The 26,598-nt window shown below is 37.3% G+C and overlaps 1 protein-coding gene across 1 annotated transcript in view; it reads right to left on the reverse strand.

Annotated features, from left to right (window-relative positions):
* GOLGA4 (golgin A4) overlaps window positions 1-26,598 on the reverse strand; it is a 75,813-nt gene that overhangs the window by 36,004 nt on the left and 13,211 nt on the right. Inside the window, exons 3-12 of the mRNA XM_039714968.1 lie at window positions 21,503-21,601; window positions 15,614-15,679; window positions 14,225-14,539; window positions 12,171-12,218; window positions 11,734-11,790; window positions 8,050-8,148; window positions 7,372-7,510; window positions 4,504-4,691; window positions 3,446-3,529; window positions 2,492-2,639 (exon numbers count right to left, since the gene is read on the reverse strand). Coding sequence (XP_039570902.1) covers window positions 2,492-2,639; window positions 3,446-3,529; window positions 4,504-4,691; window positions 7,372-7,510; window positions 8,050-8,148; window positions 11,734-11,790; window positions 12,171-12,218; window positions 14,225-14,539; window positions 15,614-15,679; window positions 21,503-21,601 — 1,243 coding nt within the window. The remainder of the gene's footprint in view (window positions 1-2,491; window positions 2,640-3,445; window positions 3,530-4,503; window positions 4,692-7,371; window positions 7,511-8,049; window positions 8,149-11,733; window positions 11,791-12,170; window positions 12,219-14,224; window positions 14,540-15,613; window positions 15,680-21,502; window positions 21,602-26,598) is intronic.

Consider the following 26,598-nt stretch of genomic DNA (forward strand, 5'->3'; position numbering starts at 1 on the left):
ATCCTTGTTCTAGGAAAAAAAGAAATGTGTTGCAGTTACCTCAAGTAGAAGTGTCTGAGAAGCACAGAATTTACTTTTTAGAAACCAGTTCAAGTACCCAAAGTGTGATGTAAAAAAACCAGTGCCTTTACCCCAGTCCTGTTCATACAAGGCTTGGGAAAGGCACTATGAATCACTTATTGGCATGTGTGGATGCACAAAAACAAGATGCTCTGAGAGATTTCAACATAATGCACCTCTAACTACAAAAAGAACTTAACTGGGGAGACCAAATTACAGTTTATACTGTTTTGTACACAACAAAAAATAAGCATACATATCTTTTCATGATTTCATTACACAAAAATGTATTCACATTAAATCAAACACTGGAGCAATTCACTAAAGTCCTGATTTACAAAGTAAAATGCCAGAGATGTAACTGTAGGCAAGATGATATGGAAAATTATACCACTTTTTAGTCTCCAAGCAGCACTACAAAAGTAAATCTCAAGTGTATTATGCTTATTATTATTTTACTATAACATAAATGAAATTAACATTTCTACTTCACTCCATGGTTTCAGTTCTTCACTAAACCATTATATAGAAAAAGATATCTAGAATTTAACAGTCTAGATGCGGTTCTGTGCCATGTGGTCTATGATGACCCTAGCAGAGCAGGGAGGTTGGACCAGATGATACACTGTGGTCCATTCCAACCTTGCCAATTCTGTGGTTCTATGAAAGTCACCTCATATTAACTATCCTAAAAGCAGAACTTTAAATGTTGACCTCAAATACATGAAATTGCCCAATTCATAAAACCAGTACAACTCAAAGGCTGAGGCCTAAAAAGTAATTTCATGCTCTCCTGGTATGCAAGGTGGTTTCTCAAATAATTTAGTTCAACTGTACTGAACCACACCAACACTGTAGATTACAATATTTTTGGAATGCATTAAGTCAAGGATGTAACAAAAAAAATCTAATAAAGGTCGCCATACAATTCCGTCTTAAAAGCAGTCTTAACTAATTTTCCAAGGGTTCCAACACACATATATGCATGCTTAAAATACTAGAACAAATAAATGCACTCAAAGATAAAGTTGATATTTATGCACTGTAAAATCAACCAAAGTACTTAAAATTTTTGTTTAAAAAAGAGCACATTTAACACACAAATCTTTCCCTAGAAAAGCATAGTGTACTCAATACAATATTCATTCAAATTAAATTACTTCTCATTACAACAGAAAGATTTCCAGTTGTCTACAGAATCATTTCAGCTTCTGGCCAGACAAACTTGAAGAAATTACTGTATTAATTAGCGTGTGTGGATAGCACATTAATAATTCTTAATTGTTTCTCCTGCCTCAAGAAACACTATTGCATACAACTGTGATAATAACTTCATATCTACAGAAGTATTAAATGATTCTTCACCTTCTTTTTTTTAATCACGAAGAGCTTCCTACCAAACAAAATACAACTTTAGTAGGACTGACTGACTTCTAAATTATGAATTTTCAAAACTAAAAAGACACATGCAACCTTGAAAGGACAGGAGAGGAAGGCATCTAATGAAAGTGTTTGTTACATTCATAAGACAGATGTTCCAGCTGGATTTCTGCATTACAGCAGAATGATCTATCCAAATTAATCTTTAAAACTGCAAGTTCTAATCTAAATCTATATAGATTTAAAATAAACCACTATGAGCTGCATTGTTTGAACTCTTCATTGTTTTTTAGAGAAAGAAAGTATGTGTAATATTTTATTCAAAGTAACACCTGAGCTTTTCCCTAAACAGTGAGCTTCTTTGCATGCCCATGAGAACAAATTAAATTATTCTAAGAGAATTCTGATGTAGTATGAAAGAATTTCACTGTTTAAAAAACAATAGTTAAACTTCATTTCATGCAAAACTAGAACTCCAAGCACACATAATGTTACCTAATTTCCATAAAAAGCAAACTACATCATATAACAGTTACATAAATGTTCCTCTGTTAGAAGCCTGAGGCAAAAGGAATCATCACTGCCATTTCACTTAAATCAGAAATGTTTCCATTAAAATAATTGAAAGAAAATGCTTACTATGGTTATAAAACTTTTACTCCTTCACAAACTCTTATACACTCACTGCTATGTTTTCTATGTGAACTCCTGGTAGCATTATAATGACAATTTATAGGTAGTTGCAAGTTTTTTTTCTTAAGGTAGACCAGATGAATACTCCATCAATTTTTTTCCCATACAAACAAGGCCCTTGCCTTTCAGAAGTTTCTTTTCTAAATCCAGTTTTATTGGTAACAGACAAATCAGTCAAAAGCATCCCTAAACTCTGCTGTCCATAAATGCAGTTAGTAATGATACCACAGGTGATGTGTAGAACAACAGAAAAAAGAGCATCTCTTAATATCCATTCCAAAAACAACTGTAGAAAAAGACCACACTGAAGCTTTCTGATATACAAATGTGAAAGCAAATAATCTAGGTATATTCTTACCAGTTTTTTCAGATTTTTCTTTCTGCTCTTTTAATTCCTCGCCTTTTGTAGTTATTTGTTTGATTCGGGCACGCAGTTGGGCTACCTCCTCCTCCTTCATTTCCAATGTTTCATGCATTTGCCGCTTTGTCTCTGCAATTACCATGCCCTAAGGAAAAGATCCTTGCGATAAAAAGCTAGCAAATAAATAAGACATATACCTGAAACAATTTCAAGCCAGGGCACAATCCTTTCTAGGAATAAACTGTAGTCTCTTATTATGAGACCAGATATCATAGGATTTTTCTATGTCAGAACACAGAAAATGCTAGCAAAATGAAGATAAGAATAGGGAATATTTTTAAGAGTATCCAAATTTATCTAGTGGTGAAAAGAACTCCATCAAACACAGGCTATCCTAAAACTTCCTCCTTCTAGTACAGACACTTTCCTTTGAAACATGTATTCTGTAAACAAACCCAAACTAAAAGCATTGTAGAGTCCATACTTCTCCTTTGAAAATACACCATACAATGTTAATCAAGTTGCTTATGACACCACCAGAAGTTACTCCAGGTACCAAGACTGTGATTAAAAAACTTTTAAGGAGTGAAAACCTGACAAATTCCTTATTGTCTATCGAAAGCACAATTCCTTTACTGGTTATTTTAAAATTAATTTAATTGCATTTCGTCTTCATTTGTATTTGGGGTTTCTTTGTTTGTTTTAGAATTGGCATGAAGGATGTATTCAGCATATCCTGCTTCATCCTATATAATGTCTTGTTGCAGTATTAAGTATAATTTAACAGACATATCTTATGGTATATATACAATAGAATTATTAAGTAGCTTAAATTACTTGTTTATTAAAACGTAGATGAAACTATCAGACAACTAAAACCAGCTTCTAATACCAAGAGCTAGATATTTTGTGTTTTAAACAATCTTCATCAAAACCTACAGTTTTGTTTACCTTGTCTTGTTCTAGCTGTTCAATCAAATTCTTTGCATCACGTAGCTGTGTAATCAGTTTAGTCTTCTCAGCCATGTGAAGGTCCTAAAAAAAGATCCCAACCACAAGTTGGTTGAAAAACAGCTTAGCTTTGGCTCTGACCATGCACTATGCATTGGAGGAACAACACAGAACACAATAAAGGGAAACTGAAGTGGGCAGTTTTAAATTACTTTTACGTCTCCCAGAGGTAGGCTGCCTTTATGGCTTCTGTAATAATTCAGAGATCTGAAGGCTTTGTTAGAGTTTCCACACATGGAGGTCTGAGTTGGTACAGTAAAACAAGAAATATGTTTAAGATTTCTGCTCTATTCCCTGCACCTTGGTTTACAAGAGGATCTCAGCAATGCAGTATCAATGATTGTTACTAGCCATGTTCTAGAAAATGTCATTAAAACACTCAAGTCTTTCGGGACTTTTTCAAACCAGGCTAGTGCTCAGAGATGAAGACAGAGACAGGAATCTGATCTCCATAACTAAAGTTAAGTACAGCTATACTTAGCACATTTTCATATTTCATTACTATTAGCCTCCTTACTGATGCTCCACACTCAGCATTAATGGCCTTAAAAGGAAAATTGAGCAAAGTATTAATTTATTAGCTTTGGGACTGCACTTATGTTCACTATATTGTGATCACCACTGTCCTGCCTTCATTTTCTTTCTCTTAATTTACATAATTAATGCCTCATTCACTGTGTCTTAAAGGTTTAGCTCTACTCCACTTTTCTCACTTTACCTTCTGTCTTCTGTGTTAAGACAGTCTTTTTCTCACCCCAATTTCCCACAACTACTTATTTCTAATATCATTCTGATTATTTATACAGTAAGTTTTCATACCCTACTTCACCACTCTAGAATAATTGTTGAGTGTATTCATTCCAGATGCATTTTGAACCTTTATCTCCAAAAAAGTACAGAGACAGTTCGTTTCATGGTCTGCCCTATCAACTTCAGAAATACTGAAGTTCTTACTGTATTTTCATGGTTACCCATAAAGCTAAGAGAATTTTCCACACCTTCATTTTTTCCAGCTCCTGAAGCCTCTCTTCCAGCTGTTCTTGAAGTGCCTCTTTCTCGTTGGTTAACTGGACACAGCACTCCTTATGTGACCGAATAGTCTCCTTACAACGCTGCAGCAAGTTCTCTTGGCGCTTCACCCTCAGATTAAGAGTTTCCAGTGTTTTAACAGAATCTTCATTACTCTCTATAAGACAACATACCAACATTACCATATGCATGACATTTCCAAAATGCAGATCTGCATTCATTATTCACAATGCAGGGGACTCATAGGTCTCTAAAGAAAGTTGTGTGAAGTCTGCAAAACTTCCTAGTTTCTCCTGTAAGTGCCAGAAACATTCTACACATACAGAGAGTAGTAAAGAGTATTTAACACCAACTTAGCTTACAAATCCCCACTTACTTTTTTGGCTTCAAAATGAACCTATTCATCAACCAGGTTTTTTACGTAACTAAAAAGTCATCATGATTTATAAACCTGCCTGCTGCTACCAACAGCAGAATATGCTCAATTAGGAAAAAATGTGATGCAAAGAAAATCACAACTCTCAAGTGCCATGGACACAAGATTCTTGCTTTCCCAAAGCTGGGTATGACATTAGTTCTAAAATACCCAGGTTGGCAATATTACTTTCAGCAGGATAAAGGTTATACTCATTGTCTTTCTGAGTAGCACTCATAGAATCATAGAGTGGTTTTGGTTGCAAGGGATCTTAAAGATCACCTAGTTCCAATCCCTGCCATAGGCCGGAACACCTCACAGAAGAAGTTGCTCAGAGCTCCATCCAGCCTGGCCTATAACACTTCAAAGGATGGGGCAGCCACAACTTCTCTGGGCAACCTGTTCCAGTGCCTCACCACCCTCACAGTAAAGATTTTTTTCTAATATCTATAATTTAAACCTACTCCCTCTCAGTTTGAATCACTGTGTAACTAGCACATTTGGTAGTATTTTACTGTGTGCTTCTGTTCTGATATTCTGGAGGTTGCAAGAGTATTTGGCATTGTACTGGATTTGCGTGTCCAAGCTTCAGTAGTTGAAGGGGAACTACAGGGGGGCTTCTGCAAGAAGCTGCCAGAAAGCTGCCAGAAGCTTTCTTCATGTTCGGCAGAGCCAATACCCAGCAAAACTCCAAAGACAGATGTGCTGCTGGTCAAGGATGGGCAAATTAGAAATGGTGGTAATGCCTCTGTGATAGAAAAATTAAGAAGAAAGAAGAAAAAAGTTATTACACAGTTAAAATTGCAGACAAAGAAAAGCAGAGTGAGAACATGTGAGGAGAACAACTCTGCAGACATGAAGATCCATGGAGAAGGAAGAGGAGGAGGTGCTTCAGGCAGTGGAGCTAGGATTTCCCCTACTGCTTGTAGTGCAGACCACGGTGAAACAACTGTGCCCCTGCAGCCCATGGAGGACCAAGGGGATGCAGAGATCTCATGGAGGAGTCCATGCCACAGCAGGTGGATACCCAAGAGGAGACTGTGACCCTGTGGGAGGCCCATGGAAGAGAGAAGCCCACTCTGGAGTAGCCTGTCCTTCAAGAACTGCACCCTGTGGAAGAGTGACCCATGCTGCAGCAGTTTGAGGAGGACTGTGGAATGGGCTCACATTACAGCACTTCGCAGGGAGTTGCTGCCCATGAGATGGACTCATGCTGGAGAAGTTCATGTAGAACTGTCTCCTGTGGGAGGGACCCCATAGTGGAGCAGGAGAAACACTCCTCTCCCTGAGCTGTGGATGAAACCGCAGGTGATGAACTGACCATAAACCCCCATTCCCTGCCCCTCTGGAGAAAGAAGTGGAGCTGGGAAGGGGGGGTGCGGAAGGTGTTTTGAAGGTTTTATTTTACTTCTCATTATCCTGCTCTGATTTTATTAGTAACAAATTCGCTTTGTATCTATAATTCGAGCCTGTTTTGGCAATGACAGTATTTAGGCCTCTCCCAGGCCTTATCCCAACTCATGAATACGCCTTTAAATTTTCTCTCCTCTATCCAGCTGTGGAGGAGAGTATTGGTGCATGCCTGGCACACTACAGCCCAGAGGCAGACTCACGCACAGAAAACATCTTGAATCACAATTTTTCATTATTGACTAAGCAGTACAAAAACCATGGCACCAGATAAGAACATCTCTTGCCTGACACTTCCTATCATCCCTGCATATAAAAACCATAGCAGATGCTGAACAAATATAATTTCAAGATGTATGTTTACCTCTGTTCTTAACCCTACCTTTTATGAAGGGTACCAATGAAAGACTCTTTTATTATGTATCAGCATTATAATGTCCCTTGCTCAGTAATCAAACACATATAACACTGAGAATCCCACTAATTTAAACAACCTCCAGAGATGAGGAACACTCAGGTTATTCAATAGCAGGAATATCAAAATTTATCTTTGTTTTTACTTTTTTTCTGATAAAACAACAACAACAAAAACAAAACAAAACAAAACAAAAAAAAACCAAAAAACAAAACAAAAAAAACCAACAAAACAGAGATTGGCAACTGATCTGCTCTCTAAACTCCAGGGATATGTCCTCACTTATTGGGGGCAGAATCTCTTAATTGTATTAAGTTGAGATAGTAAGAACACCTACCAACAAAGCAATAATTACAATGTTATTATCAATATTGACAAAGGAAAGACATACCAGATCTGAATTCTTATGAAAATTTAGTTTCTTAAAAGGGTTATCCTCTCCTCTAGCTGCCAGATGGTTTTCAAAACAATTGTCTTCTTCTAGAAAATATATCCTTACTATGACATGGTCAGCCCTAAATATTGTTACTCCATCATAAATAACAACAGGTTTATTCCCCAAAATGTAATGTCTCTTGAAAAAGCCGCAATACATACCATTGCTTCCTGGTTCCACAGTATCTTCTGCACTGACTTCTTCCGTTGGACTTTGAACTTGTGGTTCTGTTTGGACATTTTGATCAGGCAATTCAGTGCCTATCTGACCATTCTGTAATCTCTGTTTCAGCAACGACACCTAAACAAAATGTTCTTTTTATTAAAAAAATCCAAGGATTCAAAGCAGATAATTTTTTAATCTTCAAAACTAGAATGAGTTAAATTAATTTTGATATTAGCAAGCAGAAAAAGGAAAAATCTGTCTGAATTTTTTTACCACTTTTTAAAAGTCAGAATTATGCTTCCAATTAACAAAAGTAAAATGACTATGAGAAGAAAAACAAAGACCAATTAAGCAAAAGACATGAATTTTGCAAAAGCAATCTTAGGTCAGACGTCTGCTAATGTTGATGTCTTGATAACAAAAACATCACAAAGGTATCTAAATGCAAATCAGCCAATCCTATTTAACATTAGTGAGATTTTTACAAAGGTATCCTCTACCACAAAGACACACTTAATTTCCAGAAAATCCTAAATATACAAGGAGCAATTATAATAAAACACCTTCAGAGCAATTATAATAAAACATGGATATGCATCATAGGAAATATATAGCTATAAAGAAAAGGTAAGAAGAGCAGTTTTAATCAACATCTGCTGGGTAAATTATCTTACCTGAGTTTGCAGAACATTAATAAGTTGATCCTTTTCTTCTAAGGAAGCATCAAATTCCTCTTGGAGATGTTTCTTAGCTTGTTGATCCATCTGTAGTTCCTGATAATACAAACACATCTCAAATGAATATGAACTCGATGAATGTGAACTCAAAAGACTTATGAAATAGCATCTATAATATCTCTTTCATAGTTGTGATCCCAAAATACAACCGTAAAGTGTGCATTTTTTTTTACTATACAATATTCCACACAATATAGCAAGAACATCCAATTATAAAACCAGGATTAAAACAGCAAGAATCTAGATCTGATGGAAAATTATCAAGGATTCTTTTTCCTAAATATAAGTTTGTATGGGGTTCATTTCAAGCCTGCTCCTGAAAAACCATCTTCCATGCACACGTCTCCTGGAAGCTGAAGACTGCATTTTGGACGAGTCTTCATTTTGCCACCAGATTAAGCCAACATAAAGAGAATAAATGTAAAATTCATTATGTTCATTCAACATGCCACCATTCTAAAATGACAAATGCCATGTGTAAGAGAAGAAAGTTGTCTTTTTATTCCACACACGTCTCAAATGAGAAAGGCAGAGAATGCCAAATAATTTAAGTATGTGGCTTTACTTGATACTTACATGCATTTGTTTGGCTGAACACTCTTAGAAGCTTGTAGATATTGCCTAAATTCTTTAGTAATACCTACACAGTCTTATAACATATTTCCTGAAGGAGGTTTTTTTTCAATTACTTCCTCTGCTTTCAGGGTTTAAACATTTAAATTCCTTTAAATAATTATCATTCTTATAGAAAATACATGTACCTAAATTAATTCACATCTAATTGTTTATTCAGAGAACCAGAACCACAAATACATCATGCATGCACTGAAAATATTTTCAGAAACTTTTAAATCTTTTTTATTTATATATTTATTTCATCTATAGATATCTTCCCCATGATTTACTCCAGGAAAAGAATGCTTCTATGACTATTATTCTGCAAAGAACACTTGTATAACAGCAATCATCACCCATAAACGTGAGTTCCATTAGCCGGGCAAAGACAGAGGATGACAGAAAGAGAAAGAAAGGATGAAAAAGCAAATGAGACAAAACAGAGCACTGGATGCTTCCTGCGCTGCTTTCCTTCAACTCTAAATCTTGTTTTTATGCTGTGTTGCTGTCTATCCCTTACCTCCAACAGTGAATGCCCTGCCACAGATGAGGCTGACACCGGCTTTGAAAACCACAGCTGTATGAGCTGAGCCTGCCCTGCCATGCACAGGCACGATGGTGAGGGAAAGCATCACTGAAAAAAACATTACTCTCTTTCCAATTATATCCACTTCTCAACACCGCATTGCCTCATATTCTCAGCAATTGCTGATCACACTTCTGCCCTGTGCTTCTGAGCTTTAGAAGCAATTTCTTTCAAACGAAGCAAAGCAGGCCAGTGTGAGAACAAGTGTCAAAGAGATTTACTGAAATCAACACAGAAATGGTCCTCTTTGCATCTCAGAGTCCCTTCTGATCCTTTTCTGTGAAGGAGAACACTGAAGATTGCTTTAAGACTGGTTTTGAGGAATTATTCCTAACAGGAGTAAATCAAGTTAAGGAAAACCACATTTATTTCCAGGGACTGTGTCACACTGTTATCTTAGCCTCAAAGGAAGATTTGTTTCCTCATACATGGCCCTCTTAGAAGAAACTTGCCTGATTCAACATATTTATGGGAAAAATGGATTGTATGATGAAGAAAAAATTATTATAATTAATTTCTGATAACAAATTACTACATCAATGAATGAACTACTTTGGACCATGTTAGCTTCCACAATGGAAACTTACCATTTTATTTGTAATTTTTCCTTCGTTGTCTGTTTTACCTAATGCTGCAAGACCTGGGCTTCCAAAAGATCAGAAAAATACTTTTTGAAGTGTATCAATTAATGAAAAAGAATTTCAGTGTTAGATTTGAAGGAATCTTTAAATTTACAAGATTGGTAAGAATGAAATTAAATTTTACACAATATATGCATATACAAATATATAACACAGAAATACATGTGTAACTTATCTATATATGTGAATCACAAAGACTATGACAGAAGTAAAAAAAAAAAAAAAAGGCACATGGTCCAATTCTATCATATGCCAAAGATTTAACTCTGTTCCACATTTGGTTAACATTTAACTCATTTCCACATTTAACTCTGTTCCTGATTTCAACAAATAGCAATAAACTGGAAAACCAATCCTACAAGAGCATGCAGATATGGACCTAACACAGAAAAAGCTTTTTATCTGAGCTTGTAGTGATCTGGAAAAGATACAACCTTGGCAAGCCAATTCAGACATTAAAGCAATGGTTTTTTTCCCTCATATGCACTGACAGCTTAGCTTAGGACATTGTGACAGTCTGGACACAGGCTATAGCTCAGACAAACACAGTACTCCCAGCACTGACCCACTGTTCTCAGCTGCTGGGGCAGAAACAGCACAGATGTGATCCAAAATGCTACCCCACCAGCACACATAACCCACAGCATGCTCACTCTTCGAATCATTGAAGAGTCCCCAGCAATTTGCCACTGACCTCCCTTGAAATGAATGGCTGCCTGACTAGTCACAGGGATAGGTCCTTATGGATGAGCTTGAGCCTTGAGTACACATATGAACAGAGGCTCACAGTCACCATCCCTCATTATGAAGTGGACAGGCCTTGGTCCCTGTCTGTGGGTAAAACACCCAGCTGCCTGGAGTCTAACTTCAGGCAAAGGTGGGACCTCACCACAGTCTAATGGCTCCTGCAACCTCCATGCCAGTGCTGCTGCTCAGCATTGCACATGGCAGAAGCAGGTGTGCAGTCATAAGACAAAGCCTGTGACTTTGGGCTAAATGGTTCCCAGCTCTCCAGCAATGCAAGAACACAGACAGAGGCTCTTGCACACCTTGCACATCTCCAAATCTGGTGTTGCTAGCTCCTGAGGCAATAAAATGGCTTCAGCTTCACATTGTGCTTCATCAGGGTTTGACAATATGGCGTTTTTGATTTTGCCCTTTAAATCTGTTCTGCCCTGTCATCTATATGTGTTTTTTAAGTCAACTGTGTTTACTATTAATACCAAATACACTAGAGCTTCTCCTTTTAATTTCACTATAACCTAAGGAGGCAAATTATAACAAAAACTATTTGATTTTATGATTGAAAGTAAACTATACTAAAATCCATAAAATAATGTAAGTATTACAACTGAAATAAAGAAGAATTTTTTTAAATTATCCTAATTTTTTTGATAGTCACTGAAATCCTTACAAAAATGTGCCTATTACTTGTGTTTGCCTGAATTAGTATATGTCATTAATAGGGACATATGCACAGGGACATCTATGCCTGGGTCCAACAATACTGCAAGAACCACACACACTTCTACCTATTTCACAATGAACAAGAAAAGTAGTTCAATTCATGATGCACTACTTTGTCTTAAGAGTATAGCAATAACCTGCTGAATGGGAAGCAAGCCAGTCAAGTAACCCCATATAAACAACAAAAACTCTGTAAAATACCCTGCTCTGTAATGGAAAATAATTTGTAAACAAAAAAGTCAAAAGCTAAGCAGAAAAAGATCCTTTGTAGGTGTGATATAACGTAAACATGCAATCAGTAAAGGAATTTACCTCTCTCAGTTCTCCAATTCTGCGAAGTGCTTTATCCTGGCTTTGACTCAGAATGCTCTTAAAAAGAAAGGAAGAATAAAGATCAGGTGTATTAAATGTAATTTTAAAATGGATAAATAAATTTTAAAAATTCATGTAATTATTTGATTCTCTTTCAAGTCACACTTGATACGCAAGTATTGTCATAAACTACCAACTGTGGGTTGGCAATCTATCAATCTATCACCTGAGGTCAGCTGATGCAACAAAAAAGGCTGGAGTACACTGCTTCACACTTATTTGGACAAATTAATTTTACCTTGGCTTCCTTAGAAATCCCAGCTAAGAAACCATCATCTGTTACATACAACACACTGAAAATTAAATCTGTATTGTCACTACACATTTTAAGATTGAAAAAAGGACGCAGGTAAGAGAGCATGAAAAGTAATGCTTACCTGTAGCTTCTTCTTTTCCCGATGGATAACTTGATAAGCAGACACTAGCTAAAATAAACAAATCGGATATAAAGATGACAATATGTCTGCATATAGCCACCAAAATAATCTCCTTAGTTGTATCAACACCTGCATTTTCAAACTCTTTGCTCCACTTCAGTACTTTCTTTTGATATAAATATACTTAAATTTTCTTGAAGTTTTCTTTATGTATCTATAAAATATCTCAAATGTGTTAAAAAATACAAGCCTACATCACAAAACAATGTTGTTACTCAGCATTCATACACACTTTTCCCTTCCCTGAGACAACACACCACATACCATCCTTCAACATAGGGGGGTCAAACCCAACAGTATCAGAAAGTTACATCTCAGACAGCTACCCCACAGGGGTGACCACCTGTAGAGTACATGTCCTAGGGAGATTAAGCAAAAATAATTTTACAAAAAGTGTGTACTAAAAAATACATTTCTAAATTTAACAAAAAAAGGTGCAATGCTCTCATCCCATATGCTTTGCATATATCCAGCAAAGACAGATTGAAAGTAGACAATATTTCTTTTCTCACTGTAAGCTGACAAATGGAGTAACTTAAATATTTGATTACAACTGCCAAGTAGCATTATGTTAAAGTAGCATAATGGCATAATGGCAGTTCGAACACTGTGTTTTCAAATTGAAGAAAAATTTAAGAAAAATGAATCTAGAACACTGAAACCAGAAAGTCAAAATATATCTTCAAATTCTAACTTAAAATGAACTAAACATTTTCAGAATTCAAAATTCATTTTAATTTTAAAGTGATATTTATTTTGACCTCATAAGAAAAGCAAAACTGCTATGGGTGGTTTCCTTTACCATATTTTTGAGATGCTAAGTGTGCATCCTACTTTAAGAGGGAAAAAATATTTCTGCCTTAATTACTCACTATATATTGCAACAAGTTTCTTCCAAGCCCCAGCAAAACAATTATTTTCAACTGAACTGAAGAAACGCACAAAACCAGGAAAAAACCTCAAGCCTTTTTGACACAGAAAGTTGGGATTTGGTGGACAGATTACACTAATAAAAAAAATCCCAAATGACCAAAAAAGCACTAAAACAAACCCACAAACTGAAAAATTTTCATTTTAGCAACTACTATTTACATAAACTTAAAAAAATACTTATTACTCTAGCTGGAAGTGAAGGAAAAATTACTGTGAGAACTGCTCTTTCAGGCATATGCTGAATACTGCAGTCACTGTATACATATTTTAGATTCCAGGAATTTTGACAAAAGTCTGCACAGGAATTTTTGTATTTGAGGGCAGCAAACATTAAAAGAACTGTAAAAAACAGCACAAACATCCAGTTTTAAATACAACACACACTTAACAAAACAATTTAAAAACCCAAACAAAACCCAAAACTAATTAAAAAACCCAATACCAAAACACCACCTTCCATTTGACAGCTTTAGCTTCCCCAATAATTTGGAAAATGAGCAGTGAAACTACTTATATACTTGGTTTTCACTAAAATATACCAAAAAAATCAAGATGTTTGAATCAATTCCTCACAGGGAATATCTAGAAATTATGAAGAACAGAACTTGTTTCTTGAAAACAAAATGCTTGCCTATTGCACATGGCTAGAATATACACTGTGCATTTCAAGAACAAGTTGGAAAAAAAAAATTTGCTGTCATGGGAGTACAAATCATACTCATCTCTGTAGTGAACTTCACCCCCTGCTAGATGGTCTCAGTTGAAATCTTAACAGGCCTGCTCTGTGTGAGTAACCATTAATTAACCTCTATTTCTGGCATCAGGAAATTATTTACAAACAAGAAAAGAAAAAGATTTCCATGTTTTATTTCCAGAAAAACATTTAACCTTTTTAGGTCAAAAATAACTAGATTTAGAATAATTTAATTCCGTGTTGGCTGTAAATTGAAACATTTGCTCCAAATAGGAAAACAAAAAGATTGTCCACTGCTGCAGTGTCTGTTAGCCTAATCTCTTTCCCCTTTCTGCAGAGCTAAACCACAGGTAGTCACATTGCCTACCTCTGAGTATTTTCCCCTGTAGTTGCCTAAACTGCGCTCCATTCTATGCAGACGCTGCAGCAACTGCTCTTTGCTGAAGGTGTCCATATTTCCCAGAGGCTCTTCAGTTTCACTTTCAATGTCAGAAGGTGAATCAAAGGTGGGACTAAGGGCTTCCAAGTCTAGTCGATTCAGTGAGTCTCTTGAAGAACTCCGGACTAGGGACTCTTTAGAAGAAGAGCGAAATAGGGTCTCTTTTACTGGGCTTCGAAACAAAGACTCCATGGAGGGAACTCGAAGCTGAAGCCTCTGGGCAAAAGACTGACTGTCACTTTGCTGCAAAAATTGAAAGAAAGTAATTATTTCTGCACTGCTTTTAGGCAGACAGACACACTAAAGTCCACAAAAGATACATGACCTGTGCAAAGAAACTACTGTTGTCTAAGACATGCATGACACCAAATAGCTGCTAGTCCCTTAGAAGAATCACCTACTTGTGCAGAAAAATCAAGCATGCAACTACCAGATGTGCACAATTTCAGATAGCAACTAAGTCTAATAAACTACAGCTCTGATTTAAACTTTTAGGAGAATACATTTCTGTGTAATCCCTCTAAAAAGTGAGGAATGTGTAACTAATATAAATGGTTATTTATTGTCTCAAACTTGAAAAATATAACTGACTCACATCTTAATGTGTTACACAGAAGACTGCATTTATCTCAAACACATAGATACTTTCCTATGACAAAGAGAACAAATTAATGGTAGAAATCCTTCTATGATAGTTCTAGCAAGCTGTCTTGAACAGTCCTTTTCTTATTTTAAATGACTTTACGATTTTTACATAAAACAAAATTATTGCGATAGTACATACTTCATTCTATACCAAAAGATTCTGTGCTGTGGTACAACCTTTACTGCTGGTGCTACAGAAGTGATGTGAAAGCATTACTGCATGATGTTCCCTCTACAATCAAATGTTGGGAGGCATATGCCAGAAGCCACTGCTAATCCACTTCAGTAAGCTAAATGTTTCCCTAAGACATATTAAAAAATTACCTACATCTTTATTACTAATGACATAATTTTCAACCTATAATTTCTTTTCCTTCAGCTTTCCAAACATGCAATAAGCCCTCTACTTTTGAAAGTGAGTTTAATGCTGTACAACAAGATGCATCTCAACGTTGGCAGTCTGCTAACCAGTCCTTACAAAAAGAAAAGCTCCACACATCAGTGACAATACCAGCAAATGTGATTACACACAAACAAAATATCTGAGCATCCTGACAGGCACTACTTATCCCTACTTCAGCATGAAGAGAAATAGTGGACACTTAAACCAATGTAACACAAAGACAACACAGAAGTGAAGGAGGAAACAAACCCCTCATGCCCTCCACATACCTGTGGAGAAACAGGTTCACTTCCATTGTTTTCTGTGGATCCAGGAAGTGATTGTTTATTCAAGTTCTACAGGAAGTAAAAACAACTGTTAGAAGAAACAGAGTACAAGGACTGTAATTCAGTGATTCCTAGAAACAGCATTTGTGCTTTTTTCTTTGCCTCTGTTTTTAGTACCTTCTTTAGAAAGCTTATTAAGATGTCTTCATGCAAACAAGCTAGCTTGTTAAATTCAAAACAGATTGCTGCAATATGCAGAACTACAAAGCAGCTATGTGCACATGGATTAGTATGAGACATCTGCAAATATGGGCATCTCCAATTAAGTAAGTCATAATGATTATTTATATAACATTATGGACAAATCAAAGACACACCAAAAAGACAAAATTATAGCAGGAAAAGTCTAATTGATTACTAGTATTTATAGCCAATATGAGTAAGAGTTGGCTGTAACACCATCTTTCTCTGTTTCAGTGCATTGGGGGGGCAGAAACTACCTGGAAAAGAAGTGCAGGTAATAAACTGTTTATAACTCCAACAAGCATGGAAACAAAATTAGACTTTCAAAAAATATATCTTTAACAAAACTTTTGCATTCCCACAGAATGGAAAACAAAACACACGCACACATATAAAAAACTTCATCCAAAACAACAAAACCAATACAACAAAAAACAATAGTCTGGAGTTGGTTGGTTTGGGTTTTAGGGGTTTTTTTATTAGTTTGGGTTTGGTTTTTTTTACAGAGTTTAGACATTTCTGTTCCTAGCCTGTTTATCCTCCCTTTCTTGTGTCCTGTGTTCAGGTGTTTGCTAACCCATTCCTAATTTTCAGGAAGGATGACCCTGGAAACTACAGGTCTCTTAGTCTCACTTCATTGACTGGTAAAATTATGGAGATGATTTTTCTGGGAGTTATTGAAAAACAGCTTCAAGACAGAGAAATCCTTGGTCACAACCAGTAATGGGTTCACAAGGGGACACTCCTGCTTGCCAAATCTGATTTCCTTTTATTACAAGGTTACCCACTGAGATGAGCAAGGGAAGCCACTTGTAATCTTTTTGGATTTCAGTAAAGCCTTTGATACTGTCTCTCACAGCACCCTCTTGGACAAAATATTCAGCATACAGCTGGATAAACATATCATGTAGTGTGTGAGCTGCTGGTTCATGTGCTGGGCTTAAAGCTTTACAGTGACATCAGACTGGTGAGATGTCATTAGTGGGGTTCCACAGGGCTCCATCCTCAGCTCTGTGCTCTTCAACATCTTCATAAATTACTTGAATGTGGAACTTGAAGGTACACTAAGTTTGATAATGATATTAAATTGGGAGGAGCTGTTGACTGCCTGGAAAGCAGAGAGGCCCTGGAAGAGGGGGCCTCAGCAAACTAGAGGGCTGAGTAATCAGCAACCATATGAAATTCAACAAAGATAAATGCCAAATTCTGCACCTGGGATGGGGCAACCCTGGCTGTATGGACAGACTGGGGAACAAGACACTGGAGAGCAGCACCATGGAAAGGGACCTGAGGGTCCTGGTCAATGGAAAGTTGGATATGAGTTAGCATTGCCCTGGCAGCCAGGAGAGCCAAGCGTGTCCTGGGTACATCAGGCACAGCATCACAAGCTAGGCAAGGGAGTGGATTGTCCCTCTCTGCTCTGCACTGCTGCAGCCTCCCCTCGAGTCCTGCGTGCAGTTTTGGGTGCCACAATACAAGAAAGATACAAAGCTATTAGAGAGTATCCAAAGAAGGGCTACAAAGATGATGAAGGGCCTTGGGGGGAAGCTGTACAAGGAGCTGAGGTCACTTGACTTGCTCATCATGGAGGAGACAGAGGGGAGACCTCATAGCAGTTTACAATTTCTTCATGAGGGGATGTGGAGGGGCAGGAGCTGTGGTGACCAGTAACAGGACTCAAGGGAATGGCATGAAGCTCTGTTAGGGAAGATTATGTTGGATATTAGAATAAGGTTCTTTACCCATAGGGTGGTTGGGCACTGGAACAGGCAAACCTGTCTCAGTTCAAGAAGTGATTGGACAACACTCTTAGGAATATGGTGTGATTCTTCGGGCTGTACTGTGCAGGTACAGAAGTAGGACACTTGGGTCAATCTTGTGGGTCCCTTCCAACTCAAGACATTCTATGATTCTAACTTACACAAATCCAGATGTTATTTTGCTGTATAAACCCAGTCCAACTGAATTACCAGAATATGCTAGAAACCATCTTGGGCATGGATTTTTTCAACAGAAGTAAAACACTGAGGCATGTCAAACAAAATATGGGTAAATTCGCCTCAGAGCAGCATAACTCTTAACTTTTAATTAAGCTGTATCTTGACAGTTACATACAAGCTGCAAAATCTAAGGCATACATAGAACTGAAATCTCAATCACAATGATCCTTGTATACATATCTCTCCTACATGATCACACTCACAGCTTCTACTCTGGATATGTCAATAAGCACACCTGAACATTAATGTAGCAGAGGAATGATAAAAGAGCTTCAAAAAGGTCTGACATGGAGCAAATTTGAGATAGTACAGAAATAACACACAACAAAGAGAAATCCAGATAGTTAAGGAAACCAGAGAATTGAGCAGCTACCCACAAGCAGACAAAACAAAAGAGGTCTGGACTTGGAAACTGTGCTTCACCTAGATTGAACAAAATCTGAATTCTGCTTCAGAACACTATCCTGTGGCAGTGGATTTGTTCCCAGTGGATTAACAGTTTTCACAGGTTTTAAACTGAAGCACTTCTACACTGTATACTTGGCTCCATTACCTGTTCTTGGTTTTTCTCCTAAAAGAAAAAGTTAATAATAAGATAATTCAAATAAAAATTATCTTCTGCTTTATAATTTACAAAGCATCTGCTGTGCTACTATAGGACTGACAACAGAGGAAGACAAACACTTTACCAAGACACCACAAAAAGAGTGATTGGGCATTGGAATGGGCTGCCCAGGGAGGTGGTGGTGTTACCACCTCTGGAGATACTTAAGGAAAGATTCGATGTGGTACTTAGTGGCATGTCTAGTTGGCAAGGTGGTGTTAGATCATTGGTTGGACGCAATGATCTCAGAGGTCTTTTCCAACCTACTTAATTCTGTGATTCTGTGACTTACAAACTAAATACACTTCTTTCAAAAATCAGGTATTCCGATACACATAAAAAAGAGTTCAAGGAAAGTCTGGGGTGTTTGTGCATGTAATTAATAATATTTAACATATATTTTAAAACACAAGATTAAGTAATTTATTAAATTTAATAAGGGTTTTATGAATATAAAACCCATGGATGCTGTTTCTTTCTGTGAAGATGCTTCGAAAAGCTACCATTTAAGGACCTATAAGGATCCTTAAAAATGCAATTTCAAAGCTAAACTAGTGCTGACACTTTTAAAAGTTTCCTAGTCATTATGCAGGCATCTTTGTACACAATCTATGGGAACAAAAGAATAACCCATATTTGGAGTTACACTTTCTATTGGCATAAATAATAAAAGGGATACACTAGTAATCTTTCATATAAAATAAGGACCACCAAAGGTATCTCGCTACTGAAAGCCTACATCACTGTGCTCTAGGGCAAAGGACTGTATTTGGGTATCTACACACTGAATGGCAAGCATGAATGGAAGTTGCTATATATAAGTATAGATCCAAGAGGCTTTGAAAAGCTTAAAAGCCCAGGTCTTTCATAAGGCTGAAGAGAGCTTTCAGCAAAATTAGACTCACAGAGCACAAGCAGCCATTCTGAAAGTATTAGAACCAGCAGTTACATCAGGGTTTCTGGAGACCAATAAAATTTTTTCCTCCACAAATTCACAGAACATAACATCCATATCTGTATCCAAAGACAGCTATACTTACAATAGCTAAAAAAAATGTTGCTTTTTATTATGAAGATGTATAAATTAAGAGTTGGGTTTCAACTGGAGCACAGTAGAGTGTTCCAGTAACCTTTGTGTCACCTTACTTCCTTATTTCTCAAATGCAAAAGCATACTTTTTTCTTAAAGGTATAAACAGATTACCAAGCCTGAGAAGTGAAAGCTTAAATGCTTTTATTTAGAAACATTTTACTGCTTTTAACAGTAATACTTTCTCAAGTATTCCAAAACTGAGTAATTATGAAGGGAGAAAGGAAGGAGAGCTTAATGTTTTCTTCCCTCATTTTCCTTTTATGTTTTCTTTAAAAAAAAATCCACTGTGTCCAAGAATATTTTAAACTGCTTTTTCATGCACAAAACCTTTGCAGCTTAGCTAGTAAAGAGTTTATACTAACTTCATCTATGCCCAAAAAATCCACAGTTACAGTCACTTTTCTATGCTGTTCACTCTCAGATCACATCTACAGCTAAAATACTGTTTTGTTTTAGCAGAATTAATATGCATTTGTGGATGTTGGTGAAACTTTCCTCTCCTGCATTTTTACTGGACCTAGCTTTTATAAACATATATAATGTGTGTGTTTCTTTAATATATTTTTTGAATCAGTCATCCTATTCTCTATAAAATTTTCCATCATTTTCTCCCGCTTCCAGTTCTTATTCTGAGTACTGCTCTAGAATTTTCAAGAAGTTCAGAGAACAAAATGAGTTTTACAGTTAACATACTAATACACACTGGTAACACATTAACAATAACTGTTTCATTACTGCAGTCTTGCATATAAATATGTGATCCAGAAAATATGCCACTGAAGTACATACTAAAAGATCATATAAAGACAACATTGGAGCATTCACACAAACAGTTATGTGAAATGATTTTTTTTTGGTGGTAATTCTGTTGTATAGTGAAAACTAACAAAGTTTACTTAAGTTTGCAGTGACTCTTTAAATAATTATTGCTGGACCTGGAATATGGTCAGAATACACTTTCCAGGGACCACCATTTTAACCACTGTTTCTGTTCAATCTTGTTTAGCTTGAGAGAGACAAGTCCAAGAAGTGTGTTGTACTATCTCCTGGTTATTAAATTTTGATCCTGTTATAGCTTTCAGTGACTGGTCGATTTAAAGCATGAGCAGGAAAAGAGTACTTACAAAGTAATCATGAAGTATAACAAGGAGATGGGATTCTAAAAATTGCTGTGTTCTAAATCACTTATGGACTTGGGAATGCCGTGCCTCTAAAGCATGTGAAAAATGACATTCCTGTCCTGTGCCAGTAAGAACACAGCTTCTATGTGCCTATATCAGAAAGCAGAAGTCTGACTTCCTCCCTATGCCTGCTTCCTTTTCTTCATTTCTTGCCTCCTCTCACTGAGCTCCTCCACTTATATATAGTGAAGATAACATTTCCAGGCAAAGAAACATATATTTAAAGTAAAACCTAACTACCAAAAAAAGACTATTCATCCTCACAATAATAACTGCCAGGTTATCAACTAGATGTAGATTAATTTATGTGTCCATGTGAAATAATTATTTCCTGCTACCATTAGAAGTAAATTACATGCTCCATTTCACCATATACAGCAAATAGCATGTAAGTTTTACACATAACCAATCCCAATGTTAATTCTATCCATTTATCTTGAAATACATACAGACATACATAAATATGAAGAGGAAATTTCTATGCAACACACATACATACTTGAGCAACAGTTATTTAAATTTGTGTATTGTTGCATGTATAAGAAAAAATATGTTAATTTTTTTTTACATTACAATAAATTCACATCATACTAGCATACCAGCCAGGAGCTATCAGCTACTACCTCTGTGAAACTTAGTGCAGGGTTAGCAACAAGACAGTCAAGACAGAGGTCTTTGTGAGAACAAGCCACAAGCAAGTAAGTTTGCCTTCTAGTACATTACCCTCCTCCACCTGCTAAAGGCATCACTAAGAGGGGTGGGGAGGACTCACCACACCGTCACTCTGTGGCTTAGGCTGTTTGGTGGGATCCAAAGCAAAGATAGTATACTCAGAGAGAAAAGCAGGTTCTGCTATCATCCCGGCTAATAGCTGTTATTCAATGCAAAAAGGAGGAAAATGAAAATAAATCAAGCAATAAGGAACACTACAAAATTTTACTCAATTTTTCCATGCTATTAAAAACATAACAAAACAATACAGCAGTTTATGAGGCAAATATCAATAAAGGGAGAATGTAACCAGAAAATATGCAATAGATCATTTCAGAACAGCCAAAATACAGTTTTGATCAAAACTTCTTTAGAACAAAAGAAGCATACTATTTAAAAGATCGTAGTTTAGCCAAAGATAAAAACTATGTTTCAGGCATTGCTACTATAATTTTTTTTTAACTTCTGTGGATGAGTTGTCTTTATATATCACTGGGCCCTATTTTCTCTCAGTTATTCATTAACAACTAAAAATTCTATCAGTATATAATCTAAAATGCTTACTTTTGACTATTTATCATTTGATGCTTTTATACACTAGAATGCTGTCTACATTTTTTAAAATTCCTTACCATTTTTTTAAACTACTAGCAGACTATTTTGTAAAAATACCATAAGTTGAATTTAACCATTTTATCAAGTCAGTATCTAAGAAGAGATATAAATTCCTAGAGATGAAAACATGAACCCAAGAGACTGGAATTTTGAATTCAATTTGGATATATACATGTCATGTAATGCATTTAGGATGCTGTAACTGAGAGACAAAAATATTCCTCTCATGATTATACTCACATACTTAAGTTCAAGGTTCAACTTCCTTACAGCTTGAGATTTCAGAATTGTACTGACTGCTGACTGAACCAAACTAAATAAAACAAAATCATTCTGAAATAATGAGACAAACCCCTCTATCAAGTTACAAAACAGTACTTTTAGGAATCAAATACTAATATAAGTTAGGAGTTTAAATTACATTTTTGGTGATGATCACATTTATTCCAGTGCTGTAGCAAATTAACTACATAAATTCAGATTGAGAGAGAGAAATATTTTCACAGGTAAGATCTGAAAGGCTACATGACTTTGAATTGATGTTCGCCAAACCCTTCATGAGTTCGAATTTATGTTTGCCAAACCCTTTCAGAAAATGTAAGACATGGTAAATATTCTGTGAGAGCCATATACAACAAATAGCGTCAGATTTGCCAATAACTATTTGCCAACAAAGCTGAAATTTCTCACTTTTAAGTTACTGCAAAATGAGGTGCTAATAAAAAAGATGGTCACATTCCTCAAGATCTCAATCCTCTTTACTCCCCCGGGGCCTCAACACAATAGCCCAGTGCATTCACTGTGGTAGCAACAACACACTGAGTTTGTTGTCCTCCTCTCTCAGCCTGTTAGAAGTCTAATTCTTAAGAGTAAGCTGTGCAAAAGCTCCTCATACATACATATATATACATAAAAATGTATGTGTGTATATATATATATACAGGTGTGTAAAACCCACCTATGTTTTTTTCCTCCTCTGAGCTTCCAGACAAGACAAAAATAAGGAAATTGACAAAACTGACAAGTGATAATGGTTCCAGAAAATCTTCATCAACTGTTGATGGTAATATAAATTCTTGCTCTTCTTGAAAGGGCACATGCCAATAAAAGAAAAGGCATATGCTGTGTATACACAAGTGTACAAATATAAAGCAGCAATACTACAAGCAAGCCTGATGGCCTCATGAATTAGAAACATGCAAATTCACAAATAAAATTATGAATTTTTTTAAGATGAAAATTACTTTGCATGTTTGGAGGGAACCAGTTAAGAAGATGAAAGACAGTTTGCAAAGCACTGATAAATGGATTAGGCAAATATTATTATTAACCAAAAGACTATGAACATTTTTAACATGTAAAATATATTATCTTCAGCTTAATTAAATCACTTTTAATAACATGACCATCAAAAACCTTCAGGAACCACAGACAATTTAAATTATCTCTGCACAGTAACAGCCTGCTAGTGCTCAAAATATTAAGTTGTGACATTTCACCACAGCATTACTTTGCTTAATCCTGATTACATTATTTAGTGCACCAAAAGTTCACATTAAAAAGGATTCCTATTTGATCTCTAACAAGTTCATCCCCCCCAAAAGTGATGGTCTGTCAGCTTGTTCAGCATCTATGAATTGTTAGATTGTCAGTAATCCCTGGAAGTCCTTGACCACGTTAGTGCAGCCAGGTTCAGGAGGCTCAGACATAAATTCACAAATTTACAAATTCATTCTTTCACAAAATATTAATTATAATACCCAAAACATACAGATAAGATGACAAAACTTTAAACAATGGCACAAGTTCATTTTTAAAATTCACTCAAACTACCTGGTAGACTGATAGGGATATGCAACCCTGTTTTAACACAGTAAGATCCAAACTATCCACTGCCTAAAACATGCCAATCTATATAACAGTTATGAATTTGAGAAAAAGAAAATTGATGCAGTACTGCTTGAATTTGCAGACATGCAATTCCAGTGTCTCCATCATACTAAAAGCTTACACAATGCCATCCAAAATTCTGTTCAGTTTCACTGATGCTGATCATGATGCAAGAACATTTCTAAACCATCTCAGCTTTGCCCTTTCTTGCTTGAGTAAAGGCAAGCACGGAAGGGAAGGAGGGCCTATTTTCCTCAGTTTTTAACAATAAGACAGGTTGTCCTCAGAACAACAGGCCCCCTGAACTATTAGACAGACAGAGAATAGCCTCCTTGCAATTCAGAAGGAAACAGTGACCTGCTGAGCCACTTAAAAAGCTCACAAGCCTGTGGCACCAGATGGGATCCATACTAGGCTGATGAGTGAGCTGGAAGAAGAGCTCCCTAAGCCATTCTCCCTCACTTATCATCAGTCTTGGCTAACTGGGGAGGTCTGAGATGACTGGAAACTGGTCAATCTAATACCCATCCATCAGAAGGCCAAAAGGAGGATCCAGGAAACTACAGGCCTGTCAGTCATCTCAGTGCCTGGCAAGGTTGTATGAACAGATCATCTTGAGTACGATCACACAGCACCTGCAAGGTGGCCAAGGGATCAGAACCAACCAGCATGGATTTAGGATGGGCAAGCTCTACCTAACCAACCTGATCTCCTTTTATGACCAGGTGACCCATCTGGTAGATTGCAGGGAAGGCTGTCAATGTTGTCTACCTGGACTGAGCAAAGCCTTCAACACTGTCTCGTCTCCCACAAAATAATCCTCGAAAAGCTGACAGCCCATGGCTTGGACAGGTGCACTCTTTGCAGGGTTAAGAACTGGCTTGATAGCCAGGCCCACTCGGTGGTGAATGGTGTTGCATCCAATTAGTGGCCCATCACTAGTGACATCCCCCAAGGATCTGTACTGGGCCCAGACCTGTTTAATATCTTTACTGATGATCTGGATGAGGGGATCAAGTCTACCATTAGCAAATTTGCAGATGACACCAAATTGGGTGTGAATCTCAATCTGCTGGAGGGTAGGAAAGCTCTGCAGAGCAACCTGGACAGGCTGGATTATGAGATGAATCCAATGATATGAGGTTTAACAAGACAAGTGCCAGGTCCTGCACTTTGGCCACAACAACCCCCTGAAGCACTACAGCCTGAGAACAGAGAGGCTGGACAGAGGCCAGGCAGAAAGGGACCCTGGGGGTACTGACTGATGGCAGACTGAACGTGATCCAGCAGTGTGCCCACGTGGTCAAGAAAGCCAATGGCATCCTGGCCTGTATCAGCAATAGCGTGGCCAGCAGGACCAGGGAAGTGATTCTTCCCCTGGACTCAGCACTGGGGAGGCCAAAACTTGAGTACTGTGTTCAGGTCTGGGCCCCTCAATTTAGGAAGGATGTTGAGATGCTGGAGCATGTCCAGAGAAGGGCAACAAGACTGGTGAAGGGTCTGGAACACAAGTCCTATGAGGAACGGATGAGGGGTTGTTTAGCCTGGAGAAAAGAAAAGTCAGGGGAGATCTGTTCACTCTCTACAACTGCCTGAAAGGAAGTTGTAGCCAAGTGGGGGTCGGTCTCTTCTCCCAGGAAACAACTGACAGTCTTAAGCTGCATCAGAGAATGTTTAGGTTTAGGACGACATTAGGAAGAAGTTCTTCACAGAAAGAATGATTGGGCATTGGAATGGGCTGCCCAGGGAGGTGGTGGAGTCACCATCCCTGGAGGTGCTTAAGAAAAGACTGGATGTGGCACTTAGTGCCATGTCTAGTTGATAAGGTGATATTAGGTCATAGGTTGGACTTGAGGATCTCAAAGGTCCTTTCCAACCTACTTAATTCTGTGATTCTGTGAGCCAACCTTACAAGTAATGAAGGCACAACAACACTGAGGCAGAACAGTGAACCCTCTATCAAGATGAAATTTCAAAATATTTCCTCTTCAGTAGCTAAGACAAGTGTTTCACACTTCAAATAGCTACCAAAGGCAGAATATACTCAGTCATGGTCCAAAAGTGGTATTTCTTGAATACATTTAGGTCTGGCTGCATTTGCCCATTAGTGAGTTCATCCTTCACTCTCCCATGTTGAGTGACCAACAATGAAAATATTTAAGGACTTCCTTACAGCATTTTTGTTACTCTGTGTGTTGATTTGGCATGGCCTGGTTTTTTAGTAGTGGGGGAGGGCCACAGAAATGGCTTCTGTGAGAAATGGCTACAATCTTCCACCATGTTGAACTTCCAAACTAGAACAGCCTATCCTTGAAGGACTGCACCCCGCAGATAAGTGAACCACACCACAGCCATTTCAGAAAGGTTGTTTGCCCATGGGAGGAACTCATGTTGCAGCAGTTTTGGCAGGACTGCTGCTTGTAAGATTGGAGCCATGCTGGAGAAGTTCACAGAGAACCATCTCCCATGGGATGGACCCCACAGCACAGCAAAGACTTCCCTCCCTGAGCAAACAGAAAAAGATCTCAGGTGATGAACTAACCAAAACCCCCACTCCCTGTCTCTCTACGCTGTCAGAGGGAAAGAGGGAGGGGCTGGGGGGGAAGAAAGGTATTTTAAAAGCTTATTTTACTTCTTGTTATCCTTCTCTGA

This window comes from Passer montanus, unplaced genomic scaffold (assembly GCF_014805655.1).
Source record: "Passer montanus isolate IOZ18808 unplaced genomic scaffold, ASM1480565v1 scaffold32, whole genome shotgun sequence".
NCBI lineage: Eukaryota > Metazoa > Chordata > Aves > Passeriformes > Passeridae > Passer > Passer montanus.